The 22,526-nt window shown below is 39.1% G+C and overlaps 1 protein-coding gene across 1 annotated transcript in view; it reads left to right on the top strand.

Moving 5' to 3' along the window:
• The window catches only part of LOC103065483 (sodium- and chloride-dependent GABA transporter 2), a 65,017-nt gene extending 43,165 nt beyond the window's left edge, over nucleotides 1-21,852 (top strand). The window contains exons 8-15 of the mRNA XM_007429501.3: nucleotides 4,497-4,600; nucleotides 6,245-6,369; nucleotides 6,705-6,817; nucleotides 8,842-8,979; nucleotides 18,059-18,161; nucleotides 18,936-19,036; nucleotides 20,269-20,439; nucleotides 21,425-21,852. Coding sequence (XP_007429563.1) covers nucleotides 4,497-4,600; nucleotides 6,245-6,369; nucleotides 6,705-6,817; nucleotides 8,842-8,979; nucleotides 18,059-18,161; nucleotides 18,936-19,036; nucleotides 20,269-20,439; nucleotides 21,425-21,523 — 954 coding nt within the window. The 3' untranslated portion in view covers nucleotides 21,524-21,852. The remainder of the gene's footprint in view (nucleotides 1-4,496; nucleotides 4,601-6,244; nucleotides 6,370-6,704; nucleotides 6,818-8,841; nucleotides 8,980-18,058; nucleotides 18,162-18,935; nucleotides 19,037-20,268; nucleotides 20,440-21,424) is intronic.
• The last annotated feature ends 674 nt before the right edge of the window (nucleotides 21,853-22,526 follow it).

The raw sequence follows: 22,526 nt of genomic DNA, 5'->3' as shown, positions 1-22,526 counted from the left end.
TGAGACGGTGTCTCCAAAGGAGATTAAAGGGATGTGTGCCCGAAAAAAATATAGGTCAGCAAAACCCTTCATAACCTTTTAAACTCCTCGCAAGCTAGCCTAAAATCTAGCAAGTGCTTGGCAAAACCATATAGTGATGCCACTGTGCGGCTTTATCTCACTCCTCATCTCAAGGCTTGATGTCAGTCTAAAGAGTAAGTTTTAGATTACTTCTGTTTTGACCAGCATGCTTAGATTTGCAAAGCCAGTCTGCTATTTCTTTGCTTGTGGTGATGGGAGAATTGACCCCCATACCCTTAACATTTTGCTCCGGGTGATTTTCTTTTCTCCCATGAAAATTTACCTTTCAAATGAAGAAAAAATGATTGCTGTTGCAGGGGTTTCAAGAAAAGACGATGCAACAGGAAGGTTAAACATACCTATGCATTACCACACTTGCACACACTTTTGCAATGAAAAAATAAATCGGTGCAATTCCTCAACTTCTCCTCTACAACTTCTCCCTGTCACTTTCCATGTCCTGCTTCTCTGAAAAGAATCCTGTGAATTCTAATTTGTAAGAATTTACAGCTGGATAGATTAAGCTGTTCCCTCTTAAACTATTAAAATACCTATTGAAGGCCAGCACAAGTTAGTCATCTCTTCCTTACACACCGGCAGTTCTACATATTGCTTTTGTAAAGAATCTGTCAGGCCTAGCCCAAGGAACTCCAGGAGACCATGCAGATTCAGTTCAGCAATGTTTATTAGCTACAACCTCTAGCAAGAATCTTCCCAGACTGAAACTTAGTTCCCACAGTCAGCCAGTGAAAACAGAGTGAATTACTCAGGGAGGTGCCAGCCTCATCCTCTTATCTCTTCCTCGCCCCTCAGGAGACAAAAGAGGATGTTTCCCTCCCTGAGTGTGGCCTTCATAATTCCATTCCATCACAGAATCCCTACATCTGGGTCTGCTCTGTTCTCTTCTACCTTTGGAGACATCCTCTGTGCATTGAGATGCATTTCTTTTCTATAGTGTTACTTGAACATCCTCCAAAAGTTCTGCAAGTTCTTCTTTGCACATTTGGATGGTCTAGATCTTTTCTGAATGTTTGAATATTTTCCCACTATTTCTCTGAATGTGTTGACTTTATGTTTGACACTCAAGGATATTAGATTTCTGATCTATTATTTTCAATGTTTTGAGCACTGAATAGTTCATACTAAAGCTGTTTAATATTTGACAGCGCTGAGGGCTGGCTGATACATAAAGATATGACCAGAGTGGCTTCCAGTTGCAGGTGGGAGTTATGCATGGCAGAGAAAGATCAGCTGCAGTGGACGATGTATCTCAGTGAAGAATCCTTGAGAAGTATTCAAGAATCAATGGTTTCCTTAAAAGATACGGTTTAGGTTGAAGATGTGACTTCAGATGATGTGACTTCAGACCTTATACAGTGGTACCTCTACTTACGAACGCCCCTACTTATGAAAATTTCGAGATACGATCAGCTCCAGCCCCAAAAATTTACCTCTACTTACAAACTCGCCTCGACTTACAAGCCGTTTTTCCGCCCATGCCACGTGGTCCGCGGCCATTTTCTGCCCGTGCCACGTGGTCCGCAGCCATTTCCCACCCGTTCCACGTGGTCCGCGGCCATTTTTCCGCCCGTGCCACGTGGTCCACGGCCATTTTTCTGCCCGTTCCACGTGGTCCGCGGCCATTTTTCTGCCCGTTCCACGTGGTCCGCGGCCATTTTTCCGCCCGTGCCACGTGGTCTGCGGCCATTTTTCCGCCCGTGCCACGTGGTCCACGGCCATTTTTCTGCCCGTGCCACGTGGTCTGCGGCCATTTTTCCGCCCGTTCCATGTGGTCCATGGCCATTTTCTGCCCATTCCACGTGGTCAGCGGCCATTTTTCCGCCCGTTCCATGTGGTCAGCGGCCATTTTTCTGCCCCTGACACGTGGTCAGCGGCCGTTTTTCCGCCCCTGACGCGTGGTCCGTGGACGCCGGAATGGATTAACGGTAATTACATTGATCCTTATGGGAAAATTTATTTCAACTTGCGACCAAATCGACTTGCGATCAGAGTCACGGAACGGATTAAATTCGTAAGTAGAGGTACCACTGTAACTTGCTGACCACAAGGGTAGTGGGATTTAGATAGAGAATTAGGATTTCCCTCTTTATCTCCTGAACTTCACTTGTGATATTGTTAACCTTAAGATCTTCCTCCTAGCCTCTGTTTCGTAGTCATGCATACACAGGAACACTCTTCTCTCAATTATTCCCTGGTAGGATGTATTGGCTTATCTGCCTTCCTTATATATTTCCCATAGATAAACCACATTTCTATTAAAATTGAAAAGCTGTTTCAATTTACCCCACTTCCCAGGAACACAAAATGCTTCCTCCAACTTTTCAAAATTATTAATATACTTTACTTTTCAAAAGCAGTTAGCTGATACAGAAGATAGCACTTGGATGTTCATGGAAGCTCGGCATTTGCAGCACATTATACAAACCAATTTTATTTCTAACATTACTATTTAACGCCCAATAACTAGGATCCCAAGTCTTAAAGAGTGTGCCAAAAGATTCTGTTGTTGTCAGTGCCAATCAGAATGGCAGACCTAAGATATGAACTGTGGGCTCACATCTGTTGAGAGTGGTAAGTTTGATTTCTTCCCTATGTGGCTGGAAAAAAGAATCTTTGGCACTTCAAATGCTGTGGAACTACAACTCCCAGCCTCCCTCACTACTGTTCAAGGCAGCCATGATGCTTGCAAATTTTAGTTCAGCAACATCTGATGGTCTATAGATTCATTACACTTACAGTATTTTTTTAATACCACATTTTCAAGAACTTTATTTCACTCTGCCTCTATTTAAAAATGGAAGGCTAGATTTTTAGTTGGTGCTATTTTTTTGTTTTAAACTGTGCTATTGTAACTATTGAATTTAGATTATTGCTTAGATTGCAATGCAGCTTATGATGCTGTTTTATTTTAAAATATTAGAAATTGGTTTTATTGATAAAGTTTTTATAATATTAATTGGAAGCCGCTTAGAATTCTTGTTTGGAAAAGGAATGTAGATACAATATAAATGAAATAATATAATTAGATATATGTAATGGTTGGTATGCAAAATTATTACTATATTGACATTTAATATTTGATATTGGGAAGTATTTGAACATTGTACCTTTAAAAACATTATGTAACATTTGTAAGACATAATTTCAGCACTCTGGTAGTTTATTTCATATTTGAAGCCTCCAAGGTCAAAGCAATCAGGAGATGTCAATCAGTTTAATGCAGTGTTTTTCAGACTTGGCAACTTTAAGATGTGTGGACTTCAATTCCCAGAACTGCTGACTGGGGAATTCTGGGAGTTGAAATTCACACATCTTAAACTTGCCAAGTTTGAAAAACACTGATTTAATGCAACTGAATTTCAAATTTGGATTGAAAATATAAATATATTTTTCCTCAAATGTATGAATCAGAGCATGAAATTAAAATATGAATCACATTTACTCATCAGTCTTAGAATACCATTCAAATGATAACATTCCTAAAGATAATAATTTTTAACTGGGTCTGGTCAGACTTCAGGAGGAAAGCAAATGGATCGGTCACAAGTGTTTTGGGTTCATGGCTGTATGCCAAAACTTCAGCACACAGAAACCTGGTGTTTTTTTTTTTCCTTTCCTTGTTTATTCATAGAAGAGATTGGTTCTTAATTTTGGTTTCAAGCATAAAAGACTAATCATGCACTTTTGGGCCAGTCTAAACAAGTAAAGTGTAAAATCCCTGCTTCTGTTTATTAGTGGAATTAGACTTAGATTTAGGACCTACCTTTTTAGTGTATCTGGGTGAGCTACAGTCCTGCATGGACAATAAAACTTCTGCTTTTAGCTTGGATTTCTACATTCCTGTCTCTCCCTGTCCTGCCTTCTTAGAGTAAGAGTTAAGTAAGGATATCAATAAAGCTTAGCTAACAATTCCTTGGCCTGAAAGCATAGGGTCTTTATAAGTCTGATATTGTATGATCTCTTCCCCCTACAATGTGATGATCTTTCCATCCATCTTCCTTCTTCAGTGGCCTTCTCCAGACCCATGCACAATTAGTCTTAACCCAGGCTCCCTGAAGCAGACAAATCTTCAGCAGTGAACATTATCTAGAATCCATTTTGATGTGCCAGCCTTCTTCCCCTCCTCCTCCTCTTCCTTCTTCTCCAATCTCTCTTCTCCAGTCTAGCTCCCTCTCGCCTTTTTTCTTTGCCCATCAGCTACCCCTTTCCTGTGAGAAAGGTTTCTGCCTGTCAGACAGTTTGTTTTCTCCTCTTTCCCAGTCAGCGTTATCAGAGAAGAAAAACCACTTCTTGTCCAGGAGCATCTATGACAGGATGGCAGACAGCACTTAGTCTCTACATATGTCATAGTATCTGTAAAGGCTGATGGACCCTTATGGATTCTATTCTTTTGTTGTTTTTTTCCTTGCTCATAGGTATGGATGGATGCAGGCACTCAAATCTTCTTCTCATATGCCATTTGCCTGGGGTGCCTAACAGCTTTGGGCAGCTACAACAAGTATCATAACAACTGTTACAGGTAACTGAATGTGCCTCTAGCATTCAAAGCCCTCGCCCTCTTTGCTTGCTCTTTCTTTCTTAAATTTTCTACCACTCATCTACATAGCAGAAGCAGCTTACTGGTGTTGGAGATGTCGTACTTGCTTTCAAAATGTCATTATCTGTTTAATTCCCATCTCTTCATACTGAGGTTTATTATTTCCTGTTTTTCCCTGAAACTGAAAAGCAAACTACATGCTACAAGAAACATGGAATTGTCACCCATAAATGTATCTATCACCTTTATGATATATCAGAAAACATACCTCATATCGGATATTGCTTGCTTGAAATGTTATTTCATTAAATTTGTTATGGCTGCCCGCTCTAGCAGACTCTGGTTAAGTAAATTTTGCTTATTTATTTTTAAGAGAATCCAGATAATGTCAACATCAATCGAAGGATGTCTTCCTCTTTTTCAGAACTGACTTGTGGTAATTTTTAAATTTAATAGAGAACTGTATCTGAACAATAAGGATTTTCAAAGAGCTAGTGAGATTCTTCAGGCCACTGTACTTCCTCCTTGCAGCTGTCTTTTTCATTGCTTCCTGTTGTGTGTGGCAACAATATTATGGATGCTTTAAGTACAACCTGGGCATGGAGTGATAATGGAATTAAATTACTTAAAAATAAAAAGTTTACTATACAATTATATACTACAATTTTATTATTCTTCAATAAATTGCAATCGTGGACAATTAAAATTCTGCACCACAGTGTGAGAATCTGAATAATCAGGATTTAAGATCTTATTCATCACTAATTCTTTTGTCATGCATTAATAGAAAACAATAAAAGGAGGTGTAAAGGAAGATACAAATTACCAGCAGTGTCCACAGGGTAGTCAAGGGGAGCAGAAATCAGAGTCATGGTGTCATGATGCAAGCCTAGCCCATTTTGTATATGCATCATAGCACGGCTTGCCTATGTGAAGGGGTGAAGATTACATTGTGACATTGTGATGCTGCTTTTGTCAATTTTATGAAAGCGGCAACATCCTGCAGGTGCCTAAAAATTATATTTGCAAAACGTTTTGCTGAATGAGATGTACTTCTGAGTATTCATCATGGATTCTAGTCATTGGGATAAATAATATTGTGCTGTATTAAATGTCATGTAGAATCATTACCAATATAAACTAGTGCTCTAATATTTATTTTTCAGTTGATTAATAATCTTTTAATTATGGAAATGTCCATAATTAACTTGGTAGCAGGTTTTTAAAAATGCTAATTGTTTCAACTATAAGTCCCTAGAATCTATGGGTGGCAGGCTCTTTTCTTTTCTTTTCTTTTCTTTTCTTTTCTTTTCTTTTCTTTTCTTTTCTTTTCTTTTCTTTCTCCATTTCCTATGTGCCTCAGGGTACACTTCTATCAGGGTGCCTGGAAGATTAATCCTGTGTTTTTCCTCAGGATTATTACACTTACATTCAAATTTAAAGTCCATGCAACTGGTTTTGACGACCTTAGCATACAGTATGCTAAGTATTAATACAGTATTGTATTTTCATACAAATATTTCATTCTTATCTAGGTACCACTGATGTTAGATGACTTTGTATCCTAATGCTCTTTTCTCACCGGATCACTCATTTTCTGGTCGTGACACTTTTCTTGCCTTCTAGGGATTGTATCGCTCTGTGTTTTTTGAATAGTGGCACAAGTTTTGTGGCTGGCTTTGCCATTTTTTCCATTCTGGGTTTTATGGCAGAAGAACAGGGAGTGCTTATTTCTGAGGTAGCTGAGTCGGGTGAGTAGCTCATGCATGTGGGGACTTACCTTGGACACAATGAAAAGTAGCTGGTTAGGGGGCTGATGGTCCTAATGCTTTGTGTGGATTATATGGCTTTAACATTCCTTGCAAAATAGCTTTTGTCCCTATCCCTCAAAAGAATGGTAAGTCATAAGTGTGAGGCTCCATTTCCAAGGTGGTTGTACACCTCCAAGGCAAATTTACATCTCAGGGACAGCTAGACCCTAACCCTCCTTGAGTGTATCACCTTGGGCCTTTGTCCCGGATCAAGAATACATCTTTATAAACTCTCAGGTTCAAACACACTTAGGTTAGCAATTTTCTCTCCACAGGGCCTGGTCTGGCATTCATTGCTTATCCACGAGCTGTTGTCATGCTGCCTTTCTCTCCATTATGGGCTTGCTTCTTCTTTGTTATGGTGGTTCTCCTGGGATTGGACAGCCAGGTAAAGATGCCATGAACCGGCAGATCCAGCCCAGTACTTAACCTATCCTTCTCCAACTGTTGCCCTCCAGGAAGTTGCATTTATCATTCCCATCAACCCTGACCATGAGAATCACATGTTGACTGGTTTGTGGGTATTAGATGTTGTAGTCACAGGTCAGGAGAGGGTTGACTTATCCACTTGCCTGGGAAACAGATAATTTTCTGTCCCTCCATCCTGAATCATAAATACTTTGCACTCGGTGGTAAGTATGTTTATCTTACTTACATAATGGAGGATCTTAGGAAAGGGATCTAAGGCTAAACTAAAGTGGCTGAAAATCTTTAATTATCTATTGAACCCAATTACATCTGTGTCTTCCTGTATCTTTACTTGAGTCGTCACCTGCTGGGGGAAGGTAGGGAGGAAACCAATTACTTGAAGACAGGACAAACATGTCAACATCTGACTCTAATGTCTGCCTAGTGACAAAGCTTGTAATTTGAGCAATGGAGTTAGTGGTCTTCTGGTGTGTGTGGGGTGTCTTTAGACCTTCCCTGGGAATAACATTATTCTATTTCAGAAAATAACAATATAGTTTAAAAGGAAAAAAAACAACAACAATGAAATGGTCACCATTCTAATCTGCTGCCTCCATAACATATTTTTTTAAATTAAGAAAGGGAGGAGGCTGTGGCTAATTCGGTATGCCCCTATGAGGTCTGATAGTTTCATTAATCTTTTGGTGATGTTTTGATCACCTGCCAATCCAGATCGGGGTATTTAGTCCCCTTTGGCTGTACAACCTGGATTTTGGCCAGTGTTAACTGCACTCTGGTCTTTATCCTTCAGTGAACTATTGGTGCAAAGATAGGCATTCCAGTATTATGTACAGAGATTATGGAAAGTTGGCTAGCTCAAGCCCAGAGCAGAATGTGGGGGATTTAGTAAAGGTTGCTTTTAAAGGAAGCAAATATCAGACTGGTTCTCACAAAACCTGAAAATTGGGGTGACAAACAAAAACCACATCCAGTGGAAGACCTGCATAGTGATTGGCCGTAGAACTAAGGCAATTCCTGAATTAAACTAAATCCACACAGAAACTAACCAGCCTGTCTAGAAGGTCCATTATGGGAATACAGAGTTCTTAAAGATGACCCCAGGCTTGTTCAGCAACTGTCCTTAGTGAACATTTAGGAACTAAACAGCTACTTAGATATTTCATTTTTTTAAAAAAAATCAAACAGTTTGGAGACAGATTCCAAATTTCAGTAGAATTGAAAGAGGTTTGAAGAGTCATTCATTGAACTGTAGTGGTGATAACTTTAATATTGCTCCCCACTATAAACAAGTTTGTTTGGTTCCTTTAGTAATTAATAACGACTTTATACAGTTTTCAGTACTTTATATTAACATATGCTTACCAAATTTTCGGAGAAACTTGAGTTTAAGGAAGATGTTACTTCTTATTGTATGTTATAACCTTTTTCAACCTGACACTTTTTATATAGCTAGCTTGAAATTGTGAAAGCTGCAATCCAGTACACCCTCAAGAGTGCCAGGGTAGGGCAGACTGATCTCTTTTAAATGTTTTGACTCATATTTGACAAAACTGAATAAAAAGTAAAGGATAATATTTCAATATAGAGCCACGAACTAATATCAGTACTATACTGGCAGCTTAGTGTATATAGAGTATGTCTGATACCTCACAATTGCCTGTGATCAGACAGGATTTCCAGCTTTTTGAAATGTTACTGAAACTGGCAGAAACTTGGATTTACCAGAGGCAAAAATGAGTTGAGAGTACATATCATGAGCAATGTTCCCGTTTAAAGACTGCCTTCAACTTTTTGGTGAAAAAAAAAGAAAAGATTATTGTTTGTCTCTAGCCAATGTCTTTCAAGATTGTGTCAGGTTATGACTGGATTCAGACTGGTATCTTGAAACTTTTTAATGAATTGAAGGATACGCAAGAATTAATTAATCTGGTGAATTTCTGTGGTGGAAAGAACTGAAGGTTGCTTCAATTCTCATTTCCCTAGTTTGTCTGTGTGGAAAGCCTGGTGACCGCTGTAGTTGACATGTACCCTGGAATCTTCCGGAAAAAGAACCGCAGAGAAACTTTAATTCTTCTTGTCTCCATTCTCTCATACTTTGTGGGACTGGTCATGATCACAGAGGTAAAGATATCAGGGGGAATAACATATAATTGCTAATAAAAGTACGTTTCCCTTGAGTCAAGCTTGGCTCCTGCTGATCACATGGGCTTTTCCCTATTTTAAATGTAGAATTCAGGAGAAAGTTCTTTAATGGAGGGGTATTGTTGCAATTTACATTGCTGGAAATAGTAAATCAGAGCTGTGATTTGAAGGCACATTCTTGCTAAAGCTAAGAAGGTCTGTAGCTGGTTAATCCCTGGATGAGAGACCATCTAGAAATTCTGTGTCCCAACTTGAAATCCATGAAAGAAAGACGGAATAGAAATAATGAAGATGATAATCATATGTCAAGGAGTAATAAAAAAGAGTGTGTCAAGTCTGGAGCCCAGCTGAGTTTTCACTGTTGACCAGTATTTTATAATGAAGAATGTTTGGATGCACTCAGTAATTTTTATGTGCCAATATGCTGCATAAACCTTTGAGTGTGTGGGATGCAGGCAACAGGATATTCACATGCAAGGTAGTCTCTAGATCTTCTCTTGTATGGAATCACATGAGCATACTTGGGGAAAACTGAGTTTCACTTGTACTTATGACGGTATTACCCCAAATGTGCCATAACGTACCAATTTTGTCCTTAATGTTATGGTGCAAAAACTTATCTAAGAACACATCAACAACTGGAGAGAATCCAACAATTGCTTCATTAAAACTAGCAAGATGCAGTGGTCTTTTGCTGTTAAGAGTGAAGAAAACCAGAGACTGGCCAACCAAGTAAAAACTTGGTTATGTGGGGTAAAGAGATTGTAGAAGAGCATACGTATACATTTGAACATTAACAAAGAATTATTTTACAACTGTTAAGTAGTACAGATGGGGGTACATAGGAAACTGGGGTTCTCTGTCCAGAAAGAGAACACTTTGTTATGCAGGGTACTTAGCCTGTGAGAAGTATGAATGACAGTTGAACTGATTGTTATTCTAACATTCTGAATCTGCATCTCACTTTGAATGGGGAGAGTTGTAAACATACCCATTATCAGTATATTGAGAATGTTGTAGTTAATGGAGACATACCATTTGTGAATCAAAGGCCATTCACTGATGTAACAAAGGTTACAACTCTAGGAGGATGTATGTCATGAGGGAGTAGTTGTGGCATATATACAGGGAATATGGGTTAGCAATTAAAGCTAATTATGGCTTGATACATTGACTTTTCCATTAAACAGGCAAGCAAAAGCAGAGATATTCAGAGGCCATCAGTGATCTAGGTATGAATATATAGGACACATACAGATCAATCAATGTTATGAATATCGAACGGATGTATCTAAGACTGGTAATCTAGTCTACATTTTCTTAGTTTTATTAAATGTGTTATGTGAAAGCCATAATTAACCAAAGTCATGATGGGTGACAGAGTTTAATACCTGCAGGCTCATCTGGTAACAATTATGTCATATGGAAGCCTGCAAAGTGAAATGTAAGAGACAGAGATAGAGGGAGGGAGGGAGGGGAGAGAGAAAGAAAGGAAGAAAGAAACAAAGAAAGAAAGAAAGAAAGAAAGAAAGAAAGAAAGAAAGAAAGAAAGAAAGAAAGAAAGAAAGGAAGGAAGGAAGGAAGGAGGGAAGGAGGGAAGGAGGGAAGGAGGGAAGGAGGGAAGGAAGGAAGGATGTAATAGATCTGGATGAAAGTAATCTGATCTTATGGACTGTTACTGATGACTACATGCAGTGAAGTGAAGGTATAGGCTTAATTGTGAATGAAAGGGCTAAAATGTATGTCAGAAACTATGAATTGGTGTCATCCACTTGATTGTGGGTGGATATGAAAGTAGGAATTCATAGGCTGGTGAGAGTTGCATGTTATGTTCCAGTGAATGGTAATAATGGAAAAATCAGTGTTGAGCTGGGTGGTGGGGGAGAATGTTCTAAATGAATACGATCTGGGAGAAAATTGAATGGATGGATGGAATGAGATGAGGGAATACAGAAAAATGATTGGCCCATTTCAAAACCCAAGAATGAATGACAGTGGTGATCAGTACCTGCTTAGAAAAAGTGATATTTGTTTCAAGTATGTGATTTAAGCATAACTTTATTTATATAGTACATATGTATGTATGTATGTATGTATTTATTACCGTATTTATATCTGTTACCCAGGCACCAGATTCTGGGCAGTTCAAAGTCAGTAAAACATACAAATAAAACAGCACATAAAATTCATATACTGTAATTCCAGAATCTATTTGCAAGGATGCTAATAAGATGAGAATAAAATATAGACATTAAAAATAAATCTCCTCCCCAAAAAAACCAACCACATCAAGAAGCCGGCAGCCTGAGGAATACCTACTTAAGCTCCAAGTGCCAGGTGAAATAAAACCATCTCCACCTTCCTAAAAATAGATGGGAAGACAGCTGTTTGGGTCTCTGGGAGCTAACTCTTCTATAATGCTGAGATAGCCACTGAGAAAACCTGTCTCTGGATTTACACCTCTCTTATTTCTTGAGGAGAGGGAATTCGAAGCACCCCCTCTTGGTTTGAAGGCACAGGTTGGGTAAGTTCTGTTTGGAGAAGACAGCCCTGAAGCTAACAGGGAGCCAGGCCTTTTACTTTGTCAGTTCCTGTACAGGGCTTCATCTGAAAGTACAATTGGCTTGATTGTTTACAGTGAAAGACTAAAAGAATGAGTGAATGATACAATGATGATAAAAAGAGCTGGATGTAGGATAATCATTATTTCGTAGAATCAACCGTCATAGAATACTGGGATCTGAACAAAGGCATCTGCGCTATAGCTAATGAGATCAATTGATATAATTTGATTCCAAGTGTGGGAAGGAAATCTTCCTTTTGCCCTACTGTCTTCCTTCCTTCATTCAGTCTTCCTGCCGTAGTCAGGGCAAAAGGTTAAAAATTACAATTAGAATAGGCAGAACACAAAGATTAAAATGCAGCAGGAAGTGCCCATCTATTCCGGTGAATATTCCTTTCAGGCTGACCTTAACTTGATTAAATAAGAAGGGATCCTTTCCCTGAAGAGACTACCTTGTTTTTTTGCTAGCAAGCCCTGAACAAGGTGTGTTTTCACAGTGTCTGAGCATGTGTCGTGATGTCATTACACAAATCCTGCCCTGCAGCAATGCAGGCCCAGGATGTAGGCAAATGAATGAGGGGCTTGCACAGTGATGTCACTGAGGAGGGAGGCTGGTCATCAGCTGTCTAGCTTTGCTGTGGACTGGATGTGATAATGGTGGTATATGGTGGAAGTTGAGGATACATGAGAATAAAGGGTGTTTTAGCGTATTTTAATCAATCAATTACTATTTATCTATTTTCATCAATATTTATTCTATTTTTACTGAAGGCCTCCCGGAATCACCCCACAGTGAGATGGCTAGTGACAAATCTGAAATAGAAATAAATAAATATAAAATAAATGGTATCCTTAATGAATGGCTTAGCATGGAGCAGAGAGTGAGACAACCTCTTGAGCGCTTAATGCATTTATGAATAAATGCAAAAGGAATACTGGTGGTGATGGAAGAGATGAATTGATTGGGGAGGTGAATGCATGCAGATGACGCCGTGCTGTTGGCTGAGCACCGGAATGATTTGTAGCGGATGTTAGATTGTATGATACAATGAGAAGAATGGATCTGAAAATTAATGTATCAAAGTCTAAGGTAGTTATATTTGACAGAGAAAATGGAGCGAATGATTGCAAGTTATACATAAATGGTGAAAAACCAGAGCAAGGAGAGGAGTTTGTGCACCTTGGTTGGAGTGTTTACTAAACGGATTGAAAAAGAATGTGCAAGTGTTAGTAGAAAACCAGTGGGTTATATATGTGCTGCTACCTTGTGAGGAATGAATGTTTGTTGCAAAAAAGCAAAAATGGCTGTTTATATTTTTACCAACTGTTATATGGAAGGGACAGCTGGGTATGTTAAGAGGAACAAAAATACATGTGAAATGCTGTGGCAATGGGATACGTACATTTCCATGGAGAAACAAGAGGAGATAGATAAAAAATCAATGGGTGCTGAATGAATGTGGATTGAATACAAAAGTGAGAGACCTGTGTGGAAGAAGTATGTTGAGGTGGTTTGCTCATACAGAGAGAGGGAATGTGGATCAGACTGAAAAACAAATATGGGAAAGAAGAGTTTACAGATCAAGAGGAGGGGAAGATCAAGTAAGTTGTGGTTGGATGGAGCTGATAACATCTTCAAAAAGAAAGAGGTCAGAAATTTAAAGAACAAAAGACAGTAGGAAATGATGTTTCGACATGGTGGGAACAAGGGTGATTTGCAAGGGGGAAAAGTATGGAGAGGTATGGTGAATGTTGGTGTAAGCAAGATTTAGCTATACTTCCTTTCCTTTTCTTATCTCATGCCTTTCATTTGTGAAGAATTATAGATAGATAGATAGATAGATAGATAGATAGATAGATAGATAGATAGATAGAACTATTTCTTACTCCTTTCTGTACTTTGTGTAATATTGGTTACCTTGAAAAGGTATAGTGTGATGGGTATGTATGTATGTATGTATGTCATAGTCTTGAAATGGAGAGGTTTCATTGTTCGTCAGCTTGCCTATAGGTTCCCCTACCTGCATGTGGCAGAGGCTTTTGCAGGTCCTCTAGGATGAAGCGGTTAACAAATGTAAGGCAGTGTTTCTCAAGCGTGACGACTTTAAGACATGTGGACTTCAACTCCCAGAATTCAGGCTGGCTAGGGAATTCTGGGAGTTGATGTCCACATGTCTTAAAGTTGCCAAGGCTGAGAAACACTGATGTAAAGCAATAGCTAGACTGGTTTGGTCAAGCCCTGTCTTCAGATCAGAATCTAAAACCTACCAGATACTCCCCTGATTTTTCAACAACTCCCTTTCAAACAGGCACAGCCAGTATTTGTGCCTGATATTTTGGGAACTGACAAGGGTCACTTATGATTCCAATCCTGTTTCCCTTTTAGATCTTATTTTCCTGGCTATCACTCTGAACAATGCCAAAAGGATCTAGCTTACTTTTAAGTTTCCACTAGGCTCCTGACGCATCGTCATTTGGAGCATGGCTACCACAGCCAGGACCTGCTAATGCAGGAGGATGACCATGAAATGACACTTTCCCTCCTGGAATGTGAACTCAGCCCTGGAACACCTCCCCCCCGCCCCAATTTTAAAACCTATTATTTAACAGGAAGGACTGTTTACATTTTTTTTCAGTTGGAAGTATTCATTCATAAATAATCATTGGGGAAAGAGTACTACTTTTACTTTAATTTTTATTATTATTGTCGTCTGACTTGGGCATGTAGTATTTTAAAAATACTTCTGAAGAAGTCATGAGATGGGAGAAAGGAGAAACTTCTGGCATGTCAATGTTCTCAGAAGTATTTTCAAACTGAGAAGGGAGCAACATGTTTTACTAACAGCCAGAAGCAACAGACAGGGACAAAAGAAATCTAAGTCTAGAAATTTGTGTAAAGTACCAAGATTGAATATAATTCACACCAAAAAATCACTGCAGCAGTTACCATTGCTTTTCTTATTTCAATAATAAAATGTATATTGCCCAGAATAATTTTATTGCTGTTATTGTTAAACAATTAAGTGTCTGTATTCTTTATTGATCTGCTGCAAATTGTTCACTTCTTCCTACCTATAAGCTGGTAAGACACTCAAGGATATTGATTGGAGGGACATAAGGCCCCCCTTTTTTTTGCTTTATAGAACCATTGTAAGTGCTGCATATGAAGACAGCTATAAGTTTTTTTCCTCCTTCCCTCCCCACTTCCTTTAAAAATAAAAGAATAGTGAAACTTCACGGAGTCCACACTAATTTAGAAAAGAAGCAGCCTCTAGACTTTTCTGCTTTCCTATTGCTCCCTGCCGGCTTTTGAACCTGTAGTTGTAATGGGCAAGCTTTGTGCTAAGAACAATATAGTCTAATAATATTGGTTATTTGAAAAGGGTTGAGACAGGAGAAAATCTGGAGAAAAGTTCAATAATTCCCAAATTGCTCAAGGCTCAGATCCCTTCCAGCCGCTTGTATATAGGCCCAGTGTAGCTTTATTTATTAAACATTAAACTGTGTTGTTTGTAAATGCTCCAATGCTTCCTTCAGCCCTATACGAAGAACGAAGAACAAGTGACAGAATATGCCATTAAATATCACTGTACATGCATCTGGAGCCTGGTTGGACCAGGAGACTCACAGGCATTTAAACAGATGTTTAATGATGTTCTCTGTCATTTACACTTTTCTTGTTTGCTGTAGGAAATGAAGCACCAGAGAATCTGTGGCAGACACAATTGATGCAGAAATAGGAAAGCTAGCTACCTATGACAATCACTCATGGATAGCCTAATTTCCAACTTAGAAGATACCAAGATCTACTTATTTTTTATGCAGGGGAAAAAAAACAGCAGGACTGTTGAATTTTCATTTTTCAATCCTATGACAGTTTAAAAAAAATTAACATATTTCGCTAGTCTAAAATTTGATATGATTACAGCTGTTGGGCAGTATACAAATGGAATGAATAGATGCATGGTCGGATAGATATGAAAGCAAGGCTTACTCAAGTACTAAGAAATAATTTAAGTTTATTGACCATGGGATAAACTTCATAAAGATTAAATTTTCTAATTAGGAACGTGAAAAAATATTGGAATAAAGAACTAGCCATGCCAGTCTAATTTCTTACAGGGGAGGTTAAATAAATCAGCTATAAAAAGCCCTGCAAGAGCTTATGATGAAATATAAAGGCTTTAGTAACTTATATACTTCAGTTACTTCCATTTATCTGTTTAAGGGAATCAACCAAGTGCTTTTAGGGAACAGATCCCAATCTCAGTGCCATGATGGAAAAGGGATTGCATTACACCTCACCGCCATGCTTACTAAGAGGTAGAACGCAGAGCTGGCCCTTGATTGGGAAAACCCTGAGTAACCAGGTTTGTGTAAAAGTGCTGGTCCTTCAGCTAGCCCAGCCTCAAATCGCTTTGTCAGAATGGTAAAATAGTGATGCTACACCAAGGGGCAGGCCCAGGATTTTTATGCCTTTTGGGGATTGGTGGTGTTTTATCTTTACACTTTTCAAGTGTGTTAAACCTATTCATACAACCTCCCCCATTGCTTTTATTTTTTGAACAGCAGGAAATCACACGTCTGTAATTTCATGGTTTGTTGCTGGATTTTGGTAGCAGGATTTCTGGAGCTTTGAGGGATGTGACAAGCCATGCAGGCTGGCCTTTTAAGTGTGAGCATTGCAGGTTTTGATCAGCAGCCCTATTTTATTTCCAGTGTTTGTTCTTGGAGTCCATTCATACCTTATTAGGGATAAATGAGAATTTTGTCCTGTGGAACATTGTCTTACTATTGTGTCTTGTGCAACTATCAAAAAATGTGTGGGTTCTGGCTCATATTACATCTGTTTGTGTGTGTGTGTGTGTGTGTGTGTGTGTATTATTTGTCTATCTTACCCAGAAATAACAAACAACAAAAAGTAATTATAAATAAACTTTGATAATAAATGAACTGACTTTTTACAGCACTGTGTTCCTTTATGGAACAAATCAGAACCAGATGCCAGGAGGAAGATAATATGATGGCACCTGTTCCCTGTACTCTCCCTTGTACTCTCTAGCAGTTGTCATTCAGAAAAACTTTGCCTCTGTTTCTACAAGAAACATGGTGTTTATGAAAATAGCACCCTCATTCTCCATGAATTTATCTAATCCTGTTTTAAAGCCTTCCAAATTAGTGGTGATTGCTTCAAGTGGATATGAAATTCCACAGGTGAAACATGCTTGCATGAAGAACTGCCTCTTCTCTGTCCTGAACTTCACATTGTTCAACTTTATTAGGTAACCTTTCAGTACTACTTCTGTAACAGAAGGAGAAAAATGTATCCCTGTTCACTTTCTCCCTACCGATACAGGCTAGAAATTCTTAAATTAACATCTGACACTCTCAAAATCTTATGCATAGCAATAGTTGTGTCTTCATTTTCACCGCAGACTCTGCTGTGAGAGACAAATTCTTTGATGCTGAAATCTAAAGGTGAGAAATAGTTTGAATTCCATATATCAGTGCATTGTGATTTAGCTGGAATTGCTTTTTATGTCATTCCCTACTGACTTTTGAAGTCAATCTAGTATCCTTTGGATGAAAATGTGAGAGGGCACGGAACCAATTTTGCACTGTCCATCAGCTTGCCAGAGCGGCATAAAACAGTTTTGTAGATGCAGTTCTCAAGAATTCACATTCCTATTTTCTCTCCTTGAGAAGACTTAAATATAGGCCTTTTACATTCCCAGACTATAGCTTGTCTTTTCACCCCTCTCTCGTGGTAATAAGAAACTTAAAAATTGCGAAGATGGCATTCTACTGACAACTTGACTTGTCTTTGGAATGCAAGTTGTGGCAAAATTTAAGATACCACCTCTGACTCGTGTGTGTGTGTGTGTGTGTGTGTGTAAAGTAAAAGTTTGACATTTACAGGATATGGTTGAAATAATGATACCCCTCAGTGCACACTGGGAGGTTTTCAGAAGCTTTCTATCAGAAATGGGAGAAAACACCCAAAGGTGGGGAAGGCAGATGGTTCTATCGATACCAAAAATGAATAACCTGCTATCTTTAGGTATGTTGAGTTATCAGGCTCTTCAGATATCAGTTAAATTGAGAGGAAGTGTTCAGAATCCTGGCATAATATGGGTACATGGTGGACTCCTCATTCACTCCCACTTGACACTTTCTACCAGCAGGAATGGTTAAACTAACCAGGAACTGAATGTTTACTGAGTCACTGCAAGTAATTTTAGTTTTAACAGAAAAAATGTCTAGAAAAATATTGTCCTGAAGTGTTTACAAGTGAGAATTTTAATTTCCTGAACAGATATCTCTGGAAAGGAGAAGAGGTGTCAAGGTTAAAGGTTATATTATTTTTAAAATCAGTTCAGTGCAAGGGAACTCAGCAGTGGAAAAAGATATTCCTTTAATAATCACAGTTTTAAAATCTCTCTCCTCGGTCTCTTTCCCAATCCCCACTGTTTTGGGCCTGGGTCCCCTCTTTAGGGTGGAATGTATGTCTTCCAGCTCTTTGACTACTATGCTGCTAGTGGAATGTGCCTGCTCTTCGTTGCCATTTTTGAGACTCTGTGCATTGGCTGGGTATATGGTAAGTGCAAATGCAACAGGAAACAGGTCTTATTGATTATGTGCCATCCCAGTGGGCTCAACTCTTAGCAATCACATAGATAGATCTAGATAGGAAACACATGTCTTAAGATACCCATTAAACACCAGTCTAGAGCAGGGTTCCTCAACCTTGGCAACTTTAAGATGGGTGGACTTCAACTCCCAGAATTCCCCAGCCAGCAAGGGGAATTCTGGGAGTTGAAGTCCACCCGTCTTAAAGTTGCCAAGGTTGAGAAACCCTGCTCTAGAGCATCTGGAGCTGGACACTATCACTGAACTTGTCTGTGACTAGTTTTTAAGTACTTCTGTTTTGTTTGAGCCTCCAGAATTATCTTCCTATCTATCATTAGCAGAATTAGAAGGGGGCAATTCCTGTCTCGTTCTTCTTCATGCTCTCCAAATCACTTTGAAAGACTGGGGGACTTTCTGGAAAAGATTTTGAGGTAGATGCAGGGGACTTCAGAGAGAAAAGAAAGTCCATTTTATCCCTAAGTACTCTGAGACTTGAGCCAATCAGAAACCAATAAAAGAGAAGAAATAAACATTTTTATATTACTCATTTAACTTATCTTGAGAAACTGATTATCATTGTTTTGCTTTGGTGGATTTTCCTTGCTAATATCTTTCTGCTTAGTCTGCTGTGCTTCTTCTTTGCTTGATCATGGTTCTCTTTTCTTTTCTTCTCTGTTCCATATGTGTAAGAAGAGACTGGTTCTGCCTGTCTCACCGTCTATTGTTTTTTTCCTTTTCGCAGGTGCTGACCGTTTCTACGATAACATTGAAGACATGATTGGCTACCGGCCATGGTCTGTTATTAAGTACTGTTGGTTATTCGTAACACCAGCTGTCTGCCTAGTGAGTGGGACATCTTGATCTGGAGACCAGTCCAGAGGTTGCACAGGAAAATGGGTGGGACTCCTGGGCAAAAGAGACTTTGTCCACTGCTTCTGGCTGCTTGTTGTAGTACAGCCAACAAAGAAGTGGGAGGGAGTCATGGTGGGAATTGAAATGGAAACAATCTAAAGGGAATAGATAAAAGTAAAATCTACATAAATCCCATAAGTGAAGTTTAACTTAGTCAATTAAGTGCTCAAGAGCAGTTCTTCAGCAGCAGAAGCAAACATTCAAAGGGGTCTCCCAACTTTGGAAACTTACTCTGACTCCTGCACAGATGCAGCAGGTAGACACTGATGTGTGTGTGTGTATGGGTGATGATGATTAGACACAGGACATTCATTCAGGAGGCGCAACTTGGTTCATGGCCCCAGAAGACTAGTTGTACACCAACTGAGTAGGTACATATTTGAATTAGGCATATCATTTAATTTTGGTGGTGGTTGATGCCATAGCTGTTTGTCTCCCATAATCACATAGATGTGTGGTAGCATTTAGATGTTAGATCTTTTCATCTTCATTGCCTTCAGTATCTCTAGTTATATATGGGGCCTATAGACAGTCTGGGAGTTACTGCTCAGTACATATGTCTGTAGGAAAAGAAAATCAACAAAGCAAGCAAGCAAGGAATTAAATATCAGAATTTAGGGATGAACGATAGTGCAGTGTTATTTGGCACTTTTTATTCAGTATGCAGGAGAGCCAGTTTGGTGTAGTGGTTAAAGGTACAAAGCTAGAAACTGGGAGAGTGTGAGTTCTAGTTCCACCTTAGGCACAAAGCCAGCTGGGAGACTTTGAGCCAGTCACTCTCAGTTTTAAGAAGGAAATGGCAAAACAGGTGAAAAATGTTGTCAAGAAAGCTGCAGGGTCTTGTCCAGGCAGTTGCCAGGAGTCAAGACTGAGTTGAAATCACCCACAAAAGCAGTACGTAGAGACTTTTGCTCCCTGGCGCACTAGCTACATTGAAGAGAGAAAACATGAGGTGTTCCAAATCTGGATTTCCTGTGCCTTACCTATTTATCCCTGATTGTGTCAATAGAATCTTGTGTCTTATTAGCAAAATCATCAGGGGAATATTCCCCTGATATTCACCAGATTGAATATTCACCCAGTTGAAATCAGGGAGTATTTTATTCTGAGCAGCACAAAAGATTGGTGCATCTAATGCTTCTTCTTCAACTTGATCTTTACAGGCAACATTTCTCTTTTCTTTGATTAAATACACCCCACTGACATACAACAAGAAATATATCTACCCGTGGTGGGGAGATACTGTTGGCTGGCTGCTAGCGCTCTCTTCAATGATCTGCATCCCCCTCTGGATTGTCTACAAACTTTCCACCATTAAAGGATCACCGAGAGAGGTAAGACTGGTATTTTCAGAATGGGGGCTGAGATGCAAACCTGCTGGGCTAGGGAGGCTAGTTGGTCACCAGGACTGATGACCTTCAGAGCATTGCTCTGTTACAAAATAATGAATGGGGCCCTCATGTTAATTTGCTAAGAATCACTCTGTTACTGACAAGAACTAGTGGCTTTATTGAATTCGAGTTGGCTTGAGGGCTGCACAGACTAAATTGCCTTTCTGGGTGTTTGTTATTAGCTGTATAATACTTTAACAATGTTACAATTGAGAACTTTGCTTTGCAGTATCCCATCATTTCTTTCCCCTTCCTGTGCTTATTGATTTTCAGTCAAATCTCTTCTTATTTCCTGTGTAACATTCTCAGCTAGTTTCCTATGATTATAAGGAGTATCCAGTTCAGAATTACTGTTGAAAAATACCTGTAGCATGTATGCAGGAGGGTTTAAAAAAAATCAGTGTTACATTTCAAAGGGCAAGCTTCAGTAGTCTTATTCAAGATTAAATTGTCCCAAAGTAGTGACCCAGAAATACTACAGCTATATTTATTCTGGTTCAAAATGAGTACCGAATGATATATTGAAGCTCCACTGTTTCAGAGAAGGGCTCCTTCTGGAAATAATTAACTGAAAGAGCAACTTGTGAACTCCAGTGTTTGGTATGAATTCAGCTCAATTTTAAAGATCCAGGAGTGACACTGGGTCAGTGGTTGTTTTTCAGCTGAAACCATATTCATTGGGTTGCCAGTGCAAGGCTTAAATGCATTTCTGTGCTTTTAGAGAGTAGATGTGATAGAGATGAGTCAAACAAACAAATATATCCATTGCTAATTTTTGCACACATGCACCCTCTTTCTCTTAAACATTCAGGAAAGGATCAGGTGAGTCAGAAAAAGAATTAGTTAGATTCTCAGGCCATGAATTTCCTGGTAAACAGCAATATTTTCTGTCTACCTGTTTTCATTGCTTATCTACTTTTCTTTTCAGAGGTTCCATCAGCTTGTCTGTCCAGATGAAGACTTGCCTCAAAGAGTGTGTTCAGGCCATCGGCTCTTTCCCATGACAGAATTAGATTCTCGCTGTTAGAAAGAGTGGAATTCTCTATCTGTATTGGACAATCTTGGCCAAAGACCAAGAAGAGAGGAAACAGTGACCTAATTTCCCTCTCTTTTAAAGAATCTGTGAAGGCTGCTGGAGAAAGAGAGTTCTCCTCAGAAGTTGGGGTGAAAGGTGATGCTGCTTCTTCTGTTTAGCAGCATATTTACAGGAGACAATTTAAACCAAAATGTTCTTCTGTGAGTTCATCTAGGAGTGGAACAGGAAGGACAGAACACTATGATGGAAACTTTTTAATAGGATCACAGAAGAATTCCTCTTGCATAAGGTTTAGGGATTATTCCATCCCATCTATAAAATCCATGTTTCTTCCAATGATTTATTGCTTATGTGTGTGTTTTTTAAAAAGGGAGTGGGTTCTTGCTTCAGCTAAATGGGGGTAAAGTCACTACAGAAAAGATGAGAATGTGGCTAGGCAAACACTCACATTCTCACAACTGTTATAGTAGAGATGATTTTTCACTTTTAGAATAAGGAAGTATTCTGGAAGGACCCTTGATGAAATCAGTGCAAAATACATGCTTCTTTCTTAATCAAGCTGATGGGTGCATTTGCAGTTTAAAAGTGTACCTGGGCTGCATATCTAGCTAGCAGTGTTCCAGAATCCCTGCTATGTCTGGTCCAGCATCTCATTATCCACTAGTTGGTGTGTGGTACCCTCTTCCAAAGGTCACAGCTGCTGTAGTATCATTGCATATGGTGCAATATTTTATGAGCTGCAGTTACATGATATTCCACAGAATGGAAGAAATCAAAAGGTAATCCTGCTTAAATAAATGCTCAAAGCAAATGTTGGTTTTGCTGAAACGCACTGCAGTTCTTTTAAAAAAGCAATTTGTTGCTGTGATCTTTTTTTAAAAAATCACTATTTTCATAGTCCTTGCATGCATATCTTTGTTATTCGGAACTTCATTATTCATTGACTTCATTTATTTGTCCATTATGCAGCAATCCCTTTTGAGGGTTGACAAGA

Source organism: Python bivittatus, unplaced genomic scaffold (assembly GCF_059951505.1).
Source record: "Python bivittatus isolate LINGU-HERP-01145 unplaced genomic scaffold, Pbiv_v1 ctg000330_np1212, whole genome shotgun sequence".
NCBI classification, from domain to species: Eukaryota; Metazoa; Chordata; class Lepidosauria; order Squamata; family Pythonidae; genus Python; species Python bivittatus.
Note: the sequence above shows the minus strand (reverse complement) of the source record. Positions and strands in the feature narration are given on the sequence as shown.